The sequence below is a fragment of the Manis pentadactyla genome, chromosome 9, assembly GCF_030020395.1.
Source record: "Manis pentadactyla isolate mManPen7 chromosome 9, mManPen7.hap1, whole genome shotgun sequence".
Classification (NCBI taxonomy): domain Eukaryota; kingdom Metazoa; phylum Chordata; class Mammalia; order Pholidota; family Manidae; genus Manis; species Manis pentadactyla.
In genome coordinates, this window is record NC_080027.1 from 110,701,825 (window position 1) to 110,714,731 (window position 12,907).

General features: G+C 43.0%; 1 protein-coding gene across 3 annotated transcripts in view; it reads left to right on the forward strand.

The window, feature by feature from the left end:
- Positions 1-3,059: 3,059 nt before the first annotated feature.
- Positions 3,060-12,907, forward strand: part of NPL (N-acetylneuraminate pyruvate lyase) — a 36,217-nt gene continuing 26,369 nt past the window's right edge. For all 3 annotated transcript variants that reach the window (XM_036912588.2, XM_057507940.1, XM_036912589.2), the window contains exons 1-2: positions 3,060-3,174; positions 6,753-6,838. In XM_036912588.2, the coding sequence (XP_036768483.1) occupies positions 6,771-6,838 (68 nt within the window). In that variant the 5' untranslated portion in view covers positions 3,060-3,174; positions 6,753-6,770. The remainder of the gene's footprint in view (positions 3,175-6,752; positions 6,839-12,907) is intronic.

Here is a 12,907-nt window from a genome sequence, read left to right on the forward strand (position 1 = left end):
ACTCTGTGAATATAGTAAAGACTATTGAACTATTGTATGCTTAAAATGGTTAATTGTAAAATAGGGAATTGTAAATGTATAGTTAGGTGAATAGTAGGTGGATAGTTTTGCATTAATCTTAATAAAGCTGTTATTTTTTTAAAAATCTGGAGTAACAGATTCCACATTAAGAATGCCAAATATGGAAGTGCATTTTCTGTTCAATTCAGTTTTTCCTTTGAGCTTCTTCTCCTAGGAACCCAGTGTGGGTTCACCAAAGGGCTGAGCCAGAGATAGTTGAGCATGACTGAACTCTACTGCTCTCAAAACAGTCCCTTCCTGGAACTCAGTGTGTTCTCTGAAACCAATCTTATGGACAGGACTTTTCTCCCCTCAAGAGCATCTTCTACTTGTTGGCGCTCAACTTCAGAAGATAACCCCTAAACAGGAAAAGACTTTGGAGCCCAGCAAGCAGTACAACTTCTACTCATGGCCTGGTCCCCACTCTGAAGACCTCTGGACTTTGATGCAAAAATGAGCTCCAGCTTTTCCACCAGCCGCACTGACTGACATACCCACACAGCCAGAATTACAGCCAGTAATTCTCATACCTGTAACCGTGTTAGATATTCTTTACACTGAATGGAAGGGACTCTGCTCATCTATGGACAGATCTTTTTCTGGTCCGGAGCAACACTTCAGGATCCAATTTATAATCTCCTCCCTTCATAGATGTTCCCCAAGTAGCAGTATTTTGGGTGATTAAAATCCATTTTCTCTTTCCTGGTAAGGGCAGTGGTGACATTGTGATTTACAACAAGAAATACTTATTTGGTCTTCCTCCTGTTTCTGGCCCAGAGCTCCTAGAACCTTTAGAATGTCCTGTGATGACAGCGATAAACGTATTTCTCATTATGTTAATGAGGGGCCTTTGGAGAGCATCTCTGCATGGGGCTGGTTGCCCTGAGAACCAACCCTGTTATTAGAAGGTTAGAACTTCCAGTCCCAATCCCCCAACCTCCAGGAAGGAAGAAGAGGCTAGAAGTTGAATAATCACCAGTGACCAATGAGTTAATCAGTCATGCTTATGTAATGAAGCCTCCATAAAAACGCAAACGCTCAGGTTTCAGGGAGCTTCCAGGTCAGTGAACACATGGAAATTTGGGGAAAGTGGCACACTCAAGCTAGGAGAGAACACGGGGGCTCTGCACCCTTTCCCCATACACTGCCCATGCGTCTCTTCCACCTTGCTATTCCTGAGTTATATCCTGTTATGATAAACTGGTGATCTAGGAGTAACATGTTTCTCTGAGTTCTGTGAGCTGCTCTAGCAAATTAATAGAATCCAAGGATGGGGTCATGGGAACCTCTGTTTTATAGCCAGCTGGTCAGAAGTACAGGTAATGCCTGGTTCTGATGAGGTGTCTGAAGTAGGGGTGGCATGGGGATGGCATTCTTACAGAACTGAGCCCTTAACCTGTGGAGCCTGATCCACCTCTGGGTAGAAAGTGTCAGAATTGAGTTAAAGTGTAGGACACCCATCTGGTATCTTTGCATAGGTCTATATACTTTTAAAGATAAATGTCTTTCCCACAATTCACTGTAGTGGCTGTGCATTCTGAAGGACATATAACAGATACTGTGATGCGCCCCCCACCATTCCAGTGAGGCTCCTATTCCTGCCCTCTTTCTTTTCATCTCTCCCTCCACAAGTGTTAGACCTGCATGATATCTGAAAGCTCTCCTTGCCTGCTCAGGCTCCCATCCTGAACATCAGATAAGTCTCCGGCACATCAAATCCCATTTTAGCATCTGCTTCTCAGATTATTATAAGGAATTCTCACATTATTATAAGGAATTGTTTTATGCTACCATATTTGTATAAACCATAGTTTATGCATTTAGAACACTGGTTTAGTGGTTGACCATAAAGCTAATAACCTACACATTTTGGGTCTGAAATACTTAACTTTGCATATATTAAAGCGACTGAAAAAAAATTACCAACATTTTCCCATTGGGATATAATATTCTTATTAACATTCTTATTAACAGACAGATGTAACTAGGACTCTTCTTTCCTTTTTTGGCAGGATAATGTAAGTAGTGGTTAAAAGTTATCAGCTCCCAGACTACTTGAAGTCAAATCACAGCTCAACCACTCGCTGGCGCTATAGCCTTTGGCAAATCACTTGAACTGTTTAAACCTCTATTTCTGATCTGTGAAAAGGAATGATACTTCCTCATCTGTAATATATAAATTTAAAAAGTAGTACCCACCACATAGGATTGTTTTATGATTCATTTCTGGTGCTTTGTGCAGTGAAAATTATAATAGTGGATATATGACATAATGAATCCTATTACTATTATAACAGATGCTTTACTTTGCAAACCAGGAAGTCTGGGAAAATTTCTCTAAATAAAATAGCCATTCCCTGTTATGGAAAATTGAAAAAAAATCACATCAGTAAGAGAAAGCTGAGGACTTGTTTACAACTGTGTTTGATTTATTGACAAAACATATTAAAAAATAAAGTTGGCATTCCTGCAAGTAGAGATATTTTGGTTAAAAAAATACTCTTCTCTTTCGAAACTCTTCCAACTGCCCTCCAGAATAACTAATTCGCTTTTAATCTCCGTTCATCTCCTAACAAGAGAGTGTGCCAGGCTGGGGCAGCTGTACCAGTCTGAAGAGCACAAATCCCTGATAGGCAGTGACCCCGGCGTGCTTCAGGCCAAATTTCAAAACCCAGAACCACAAAATAATTGTTGTTCCACGACCCTAACAGAAGGAAAGGTATGATGCAAGGAAGCCCGAGAAGCGTCCACACGCGTGAGGACTGGCGGAGCAGAAGAGGGAGAAATTTAGGAGGGGTGAACTGGGGAGCAGTCGAGGCGCAGGTGAGCAGGCGCTCCCAGGCCCCGAGCCCCACGTTCCAATGCCTGCCACTCTCGGGAGCCGGGGAACGGCGCGCCCACGTCCCTCCAGCCCACTTGGGTCGCGTAACTCGGAGGGAATAAACCCACGTGCGCAGAGCATCTCGGGACACCGGACGCGCGGCGGGCAGAGGGGCGGGGCCACAAGCCCCAGGGCCGCGGGGCGTGGCGGGCACGTGGTGCGGAGCCCGGAGGCGGCGGCGGCGCGAGCGGCGGCGGCTGCCCAGGCGACGGAGGTCGACCCCTGCCTCTCGGGTGAGCGCGCCCGCGCCGGCATGGACCGACGGACGCGGAGCGGCCGACCTCCGGGGGTTCGGGCGGAGGGACGCGGGGGCCGGGACCCGGGTGGGCGAGCCGGTGACCGCCCGGGAAAAGGGAAGGCGGACGAGCAGGGAAGCGGGACTTGAGGAAGTGTGAATGCGACAGCCTGCGGCCTGGGGCAAGTGTCCGGACCGACGGGGAAAGGGGGCCCTGGGCTCGGGTGGGGGGGCCCGCCCCCTGGGCTCTCTCCAGACCCCATAGCCTGCCTGTCAGGATCCTTTTCTCAAAAGGACCTGAACCAGCTATCGAGTAGAAGAGAGTTTAGCGATTAAATTGGATACAATCCCTATGTTCTATGGGCAGTTGGTTCTGTTTATTTTTGTTTTTGTGTGTTTAGTTGCTCTGTTTCTTTGTCCACGTATTTCTCTCTCAACTCATTCTACATGTGCAAAGCTTCGTCCTCTTCTCCCACAAAGATTTTTTCATATTTTGTATTTGTCTTTTGAAACTTCCCTTTTACGAAAATGTGACTTAGGCAACCTGAATTCTTTGCACTAAGTGTTCTTGTCTGTGGATGGAGGTACAAGATTTCAAAAGTAATAGCCCCTCTCCAGGTTTCAGTAATAACGTTCTTAATGCATGTTAAGCCTTGGCTGGAGAACATTCTAACCACTTGCTTTTGATACAAGCTGTGAAGAATTTGAAAGCATAACATTACGAAGTTTATTTAAAACCTGAATTTACACAAAATATGGATCGTTCTCCATTACAGTTTTGATCTTTTACCCCCTCTCTTCCTGTAGGACTTGTGCAGTTCACAAAGTCAGCAAACTTTGCTCACTTATTTAGTGAACTGCTCTATGCAAAGTTGGATTTTTGAAGCTTTTCCTGCCCTCTTGATGGCTTACACTGTAGAAGAGGAGCCAAAATTACCTGCTAATAACTGTGATGTAAAGTTCTTAATAAAAAGCAAGTATTTGAGGGAATTCTGAGGAGTAAGAAATTATTTTCGATCAGGGAATGTTCTCCAGCCTTTTGAGTGAGTTTTAAAAGTTGGCTTAGACTGAAGGGGCTGAAGTGGGAAATAATGTCGTTCCTGGTGGGAGAGCCACAGGAGAAAGGCTGGCAGGCCAGACAAGGACAGGGAGGCGGGGGCTCCTGGGAATGGGTGAGCCAAGGACAAGATCAGAAATGTCTGCCGCTGGGAAGTTAGTCTGGCAGCCTGTGAGGACTGAAGGACAGGAGAGTGAGGATGAGGACAGTGATTCCCAGCTCCAGTCCCACACCTCTACAGGCCCCATGTTTTGGATTTTGTAGCCCATCAAACTGCATTTAGTGCCCTTAATTTGTTTTCAGTCAAAGACTTAAATAAAACAGCCAGTCCAAGCTTCAGACCACCTGAAGAATATCAGTGCAACTGCCCTAAATGTGAAATAAAAGCAGCTAAAAGCACAAGAATGTGGAAGTCTGTATGAACAGCCTAGCAGTGTTCAATTTAGGACACTTTTAATGCTGAACCTGGCTCTTGAGACTCTTACCACTTGAACCTTCTTGAGCCCCACTGGGCCCCTTGGGCCTGGGGCTGTGCACATTGGTCTAGAAAAGAGGTAACAAAGGAAAGTTGTAAAAGGGGCAGTAAATGGGAAGGGAAGGATGCAGGGAAAGAGGATAACAGATTTGAAACGATGTGGGCCCTGACTGACGAGAATAGTGAGGGTTGGGAGGAGGTAGCAGTGGAGCTGCGATGACAGGACAAAGGTGCTGGTACAGAAGTAATACCTGCCAACATCCAGTCGCCATCAGACAAGACTTCTGAGGGGGCCAAACTTGGACTTAACTGTGTGCCTGGCACTATTAGTCATCACTTTACAAGAATTGATTTGTTTAATTCTCAACAATCCTATGAAATGTGACTACTATTATCTGCATTTACGGAAGGGAAAGTGGAACACAGAAGTAAAATAACAGTCCCAAGGTCACCCAGCTGGTGAGTGGTGGAGCCAGGATGCAGACCCATGAAGTCTGACTCTAGAGCTGGCACTCTCACCCCTCTATGGTAAGGAACAAAGGAAGAAATTGTTTAGTGCATGAGGTAACAGCTTCATCTTGGGGGATCTGGAGTTGAGATGCTTGCAAGAGTGCCAGGTGAGAATAGACAGCAGGCATAATAGCGTCAGTTCTCATTTGATGTTTAGACATTCCTCTAAGGTAGACAAGGCGTATTACATCTGCTTTGTGTTTTCCATATGGGCCAGGCGATTATAATGATCAAAACTGCCAACAGGATTTTAGTTTCCTCTTCAAATTAGCAAAAGTCAGAGAAATCCTTTATGTTAATATTGGGTAAGGTTCCTCTTTATCACCCTGCATTGCACAGCAAAGCTGCTTGAAGGATTTGAGCTTAATTGTAGGAGCGAGTCTTGCTAGGGACATACCCGTGTACAAGGGGAAGTATCATAAACAAAAGCAGTAAGTTTTGCCATACTGTACCCTTTCAGGTTTTTGTCCTTGTTTTGTTCTCTTTCTGGCTTTAGCGGCTCCCCTAAGCCAGGACTCTTAGGGGATAGAGAATAAGTAGAAGATAAGATCTCTGTACTCTGTAAATTTATACTCCTATTTGGGGAGATGAGATTAAGCGTTATAAAGAGCAAACACAATGAGACAGTTCATAATTATGACTTATGTGAGCCAAATTTAAGTATAGAGGGCATTGGCATTTTAATATGCCAGTGACCTCAGAACTATAATTTAGCCCATCTTGTTCATCACCTATAATCATCACAGTGTTTGCTCTAAGACAAACAACTTTTGTATAATTGTCACCAAATGCTATCTGATTATACTTTACTTTCTTCTGAAATTGTTAGACTTTGCATTTGTGGCTTCCAATTTTTATGTCTTACAGCTTGAAAAAGAACAGTCTATAACTACTAAGTTGTAGAACTGGGAATTGAACCAGTTAGTCTGCCTGCAGAATTCGGGCTAATAATCAGGGTGCGCTGTTGCCTGTTTTGGACAACTTGTTGGCTTGTTTACACTGGTTATAGACAGGCACAGTCTGTGCCAGATGGTGAAGGATGTTTTTGCCCAAATGAGTGGGGTCAGGTTGACTCTCAGCAGACCTCCCTGCTATGGAAGGCATCATCCATCTAAAATCTGAACACTTCATATTCAATCATCCTTGTATTCATCACTTTGTAATAGAACACCCAGTGCAGGGGAAGCAAAGGCAAATGAAATACATTCCCTGTCCTGGGAAGCCTGGAGGATGGGCAAATAAATAATCGTGGTGCAGTTTATGTGGTTTACTAGAGCTAGGAAAACGGAAAAACTGTTCAAAATGAGAATATGAAAGGATAGTTAGGTAAACCTGAAGATGGTTACGCAGATCATATTGAAGCCTGAAGACCGTAAGTGCTGGTTTTAGGTGAGATTCTTCTTACTTGCTCTGCGTTTGTGTACTTGTAAATATTTTTCACAGTTCTAAACTGGGAAAGGACTTTGCCTGGGAGTTATATCATTAACTGATTTTCCTTGAAGAAGGAGAGGAATTACATCATCTGTTTTTCCAGACTCTTTTCGGCAGCTCAATGGCCTCCCCAAAGAAGAAACTTCAAGGTCTTGTCGCTGCAACCATCACACCGATGACTGAGCATGGGTAACTATCATTTGGGACCTAAAGAGATCTGTTTTCATGCTACCAAAATGGACAGAAGTTCTCTATAATAACTTAGTCACTTAATGTCTGCACTGTTGTGGTATTGTTGCCAAATGTCACCTCTAAGTCAGAGAAGAGGTCTCTGTATCACAAACAGTGTAGAAAAAGAGAAGGTAAGGTATGGCAGCTTGCCTTTGTCCCAGTGTCTGTAGCTCCAGAAATCAAATTCTTGGATTCATTGGAGCCCTGGCTTTCCCAAATAAGGTCAGTGGAGTTGGATGAGGAGAATCTCGTTTTGTAGGATTTGACATTTAGCCCTGGCTTGGCCGCCTCCAGATCCTGTCTCTCAATGTCTGTGTGATTCCTCCTCAGGCTGTTCACAGATGGGATGAAAACGTCCTACCCTGAGGGACGTGGGGGGCATAGCTCCAGGCATGTTTATAGTCTTATTTCATCATTGGCTGAATGTTGGGGAACTTGCAGGAATGGGAGGTAACAACAGATAATTGCTGAGAAATCATCACTGAAGCAAGTATTTTGACTCCAGATGGGTATCACGGCAGTCCCCGTGCTTGTGCTGTCAGACGTGCTGGTCATGGGCCATTGGTGTCCATGTGCACTATATGACTTCTCCCTGGATATTGCCGTTAGCAAAAAGGGGATCACCTACCTCCTGGATCTAAATGTTTTTGACCTACTAAGAGAAGTCAGTGTGCTACAACAGTCAGAATTCTGGCTTCTTTAAGCCATAATAATCGTGCATACATCATGGAGTTATGAGTGTTAAAATTAGTAATGCATATGATAGTGCTTGGCACAGAGCCAGAATGTACTTGGGTCAATACATCTGAGCTGCTATTGTGGCTTAAGATAGGGATAACCAGAAGGCAAGTTATTAAGATCTTTAAATAAGGCTTTTAATTTTTAGCCTTCTGTTGCTAAATTTGTATACCTTAACCCTACCCCTTTAAAGTAGATGAGATTTCCTATGACTTTTAGTATTCCCATTCAGAGTTGGCTGTATCACAATTTTCCCGTGGATCAATAGAGTTCAAGACTTCCAGCTTCTAAGATTCATGAAAAATAACATCTTTACTAGGTCTAGATAAAATTTTTGCTGCGATGGCATAAATTATTCAGTAGTTAATGGCTTTTTTTTTTCCCAAGTTCTAAGACTGAAATCAGCTCTTTTTCAATGTTTTCCACTTGTTGGTCAGAAAAACAGAAGATGTCACATGAGCAGGCAGAATTCACTTCCTGTTATTGAGTAAGATCTTGTTTGCAAGCTCAGAACACTGCATCTGGGTGATCGTAGTTTAACCTTTATGCTCAGACCAGTCTTAGCCTAGAAGTGGCTTCTTAAAGCAGTCTTATTTGTTCATTTGGGACTACTGAGTGTGTCAATAATGTTCGTCCTGTTCTGCAGTTTTCCTGGGACACCAGGTCCTATGTATTGGAGATAACTGAAATGATCCTGCTTCTCTGCCTCCTCCTCCATTTCCCAAATCCCTCTAACCCTGCTACCTCCATTTCATTATTTTCTCCTTTTTTCATCGTTCTTTTCTCTTCTCGGACCCTCACTTACCTGAGGTAAACCTGTTTTACCTCATTTTTTGCACAGGCCTTGTAAGGATTAAGTTAAGTTAAGTTAAAATGTGTGTCAGTACACAGCACATAGTAGGCACGTAAGCTGTGTTAGTTCCCTTTTCTCCCACTATCTGCTCCATCCACACATTCCTGTAAGTACAAAAAAGGTTTGGACCACCCACCAAGAGCAGGTGGGCATTAGCCTACTTGCCCACAAGGGAATCCGTACTTCTGACATGTTTCCAAGAGACAGATGGAATCTGATACCTCAAATTCTGCCTGGTATGTTTTGTTGCCCTTGTCTAGCTTGGATTAATAGTCTATAGGCACAGACCTGATCATCTACATTTGCCCTCTTACAGCACTAAATTATGTTTTCTACCTTTATCTTGCATCTACCTACCACTTCAGCATTTTATTAAAAATAATAATAATAATAAGGGAGAAATGTAGGATTCACATATAAATCAAGTATAAAAATCAAACGAATAATCATATCTGACTTGATTGTTTATAGTTCATGATGTGTGATCAAAACTGAAAGTTTCTGTGATATGACTGCCCTTGCACTGTTCACCATGTAAAAACTTATTCACTATGTAAGAACTTGTTCACCATGTAAGAACTTGTTCGTTATGCTTCAGAAGATTGGAGACTATTGAGAATTAGGCTTGGGGCTGATTAATGATTGTGCATTGAGTCCCCTATACAGAATTTTTTTGTTGTAAACAACCATTTGATCAATAAATATGAGAGATGCCCTCACAAAAAAAAAACAAAACGTGGAGAAAGAAAGTACCACTTGATATGTAAAAGAAGATAAAATTTTAATTATCAAACTGTAAAAAAAAAAAAATTCTGCCTGGTGACCTGCTATCAAGGGAGTTTTCCTAACCTGGCTCATCTAGTAAACCATGGACCCCATAATTCAGAACGGCTGAACAAGAACTATTCCCCTGTTTCCTTTTTTCTTCAGAACTCCAAGAAACACTCAGTAATGATTCAACTTTGAATATAAATTGATGTGTTGGAGTAGGGAAGTTGGCAGAAAGAACATGGTTAACCGAATCTTAAGAGTATCTGGGTTCTTGACGCTCAGCTTTCCCACTAGCTAGCTGTCTGACCCTGGGGAGGTCTTGTCACCTTTTAAAAGTTTTCTTTCATAATCTGTAAAGGGAGAATTCAATTGCATTGTCTGTAACACCCATTCAAATTCTAAGAGCCTGCCGTCCTGGTGCTATGTCAGGAGGGATATTGTGATGGTCCTCATTAAGTAAGAATGTTTAAAGTACCTGCAGCTCCCGCGAGTCCTGCATTCTGTAGCCCAGTGAGCTTCCTCCTAAATCAATCCAATCATGTCACTATCAACACCCTTTGTAAAAACAAACCTGTTAACCTAGTCAGAAAGGGCCTGGACTGCTGGAGTGGGAGTTGTATAGATTAGTGTCTTTTTAATTGTTGGGAGACTAAATGACCCAGATTCCCAGACCAGAATGTTGTCTGCTGGCAAGGTGGGGCAGTTACAGACCCTGAAGGCTTTTCTGCCGAAGGAGTTTTGAAGTAGCCAAGTAGTTATTTTGCAAAAACACACATAAATTCCATCTGATTTTGATTGCTGAGAATTATATATAAAAGGCAAAAAGAATAGAACATTAGATTTTCTGATATGCATGCCAGATCATGCCTGCCCTGTTGATCTGTATTCTCAAATAAAATGAAAGTCTTCCACTGCGTGTTGTGCACCGGGAGAGGAAATGAACAGCAGTAGGGATTTTTCTCTAAACCACTCCAGAAAAATCCTATTAGCTTTACACTCTTTAAGAGAAGAGATAGAGTCTACATACACTTTCACAATTCACTCACTCAGAGCCTCAAATCGAGGCAAAAATAGTTTTATAAATGCTCCTTCCTCTTATATAGCTTGGACATAAACGTCCATTAATTAGAGGATTAGCTAAATGAACTACTGCCATCCATACAGTGAAATGCTGGGTAACCAGTATGGTAACAATATTAGAAGGAGGTGGGAAGATACTCCATGTGACATGCTAAGTGACAAAAATATAATACTTTGAGCAATATAACTATATTTACTTAAGAAAATACTGTATTGTGTATTTGTGAATAGAAAAATAAACATAACCATAATCTCTATTAGTAAGGAGCTACTGAGTGGCATTTTTCTCCCCTTTTTCTGTGTGCTTTCTAAAATAAACTAGAGTCTATAATATGAAAAAAAGTTAAGTGCTTTTATTTAAAAAAATAATGACCCTAAGGCAAAGAATCTGAGCCCATGAGAACTGAAATTAAGACATTAAATTGGGGTGGTGTATGGGAATGACTACAGTAAGTATGGAATTTGGTTCTGGCCCACTCTTCCCTGAGGTGGTCATGGTTAGATGTGTTTTTAGGCTCACAGAGGAAAAGAATTCAACAAACAGAAAGCCAGTTCCACCTTTTCAAGCAAACTGGCTTGTGCCTCGTCTTGCTTCCATGAGCAAACAAGCACCCAACAGCCAGCCAGTGGAGAGAGGAATAATCCAATCACATTGTTTCCATTCTCTCTGGTGACTTCCTGGTAACTGACAGTGCCTGCTGCAAAGGACAGAAACCCCGATACCTGGGGAGGTAGAGTGGGGTGGGAAAATAGGGAAAGGAGCAAAGTGTCCACAGAGATTGTCATCCAGCTGTCACCCTATCCCTGCTCTTTGGGGTGCTTCTGTGACAAATAGGGTAACAGCTCTCATGATTTCACTGGGCTCACTTGTGACTGCATCCATTGAGCACCTCTGCCAAGAGCTGCAAACTCACACTGCCAGTCAGGCAAGGATCTGAAGTACCTGGAGGACCCTGGGGGGCTTCTGTGCCTCCAGGGGACAGCCAGTGCTCTTCCTAGCCAGGTGATGCTGTATGGATATGGAGGCCTGGCCTTGTTAGATCTGCTGGCTTTTCAAATAAAGTCATTTTTTTTTAACATGGAAAGAAATGTTAACATTGTGAAAGTCAAATAATACATTTAGGAGCCATGCCTTCTCAAACTCTGATCTCTCTAAGGGGATTTGGTAGTTCCAAAGGCCATAAGTCCAAAGACATTTTTGGGTGACTCTGCCACTGTCCCTGAAATTCCTTAAGTGTCACTCCTCTAGGCTCGGGGCATTTTATAAGAAGTACCCATAACCTGTGTGAAATTGTCATAGCTGTCATCCACCAGGCCTAAAGGATGGGAGGAGAGAGGGTGAGTGTAGACAAGCTCTACCCACTGAAGCTGTGAAATGGTGTCATGGAGGAGCCATGGAATTCACATGCTGCTCTAGATCTGCTTCAGTGCAGCCAGCTCCCTAGAAAGGACACCAGAATATAGAGTCAGACAAATAGCAACTTTCCAGAATATCAGAGGGAAGGAAGATATGATTTCTTATTTATCATTCCAGATCCACCTCCTCGAAGTCACCTTCCCAGCCTCCCTAATTGGGATTATTAGCCCCTCTTCTGAACCCCTATACACTTTTTAACTCAGTCATAGCCTTCATATTTTCTTCAATACTTTATTTACATACAGCAGGCCATCTCCTTTACTCAGTATCATAGTGAAATCTAAACACACCCTGACAGCATGGAGATAGGCTGCGTTGAAGGCAGAGAGCCGTGGGTAATTCATCATCACCGTAAGCTCCTCATCATGACTCCTGCACCTGCCTTTGTTGAACATCAGCACTGTGCCAGGTGCAGGCTAGGGATTGCAAAGTATAAAAAGCACAGTTCCTGCCTTCAGGAAGTTCTCGCTCCAGCCTGGAGGCCAGACAAGCAATTTTCAAAATGATGTTCATAATAATAGACGTGAACTTTGCTAAGAGTGTCAGTTATTTCCAGTTTTTGTCCCTGAGGAATAACAGCAGCAATTAATGATCGGGCATTTGATTGGAATCAGGTATAGTGCTAAGCACTTGTGCTGGACCAGCTGTTAGAGGCCCACTTGGTGGTGGGGGTCCCCACTTGGAGTCCACTTTGGGGACCCACACATATATCCTGACAGACTAAGTCTGTTTCTCTAATTAAGGATTTCTGAAAATAGACACAAGCCCTCCAGCTTCCCTTTCCAAATGAGAAAGCATTAGATTAAACAAAAGAATGCACATCAATGTGAATACAGTGCCTACCAGTCCTTGACTATCTGGAGCTCTATAGACTCTTCTGGTTAAAAAGTCAAGCCTGCTTTTGGTGTCTTGAGTTCATGGCCAGGATGGGACTGGGCAGGTGGTAAGACTTAAGTGAATGTGTACAGGAGGCACTACGTTTGAATCCAATTCAGGCTATTATCCAGTGAGTTTATTTCCAATTTCCAGCATGTGATTTGGGAGCCCTGGATTTGCTGGAGCTCTTTCCAGAGTGCCTGCATGAGTTCAATGGACATCATTGGTCAAAATCAGAGTTAGTGTCACGCAAACAAACCCCTTGCTAATTGTTCCTGCATCTCAGAGTTTA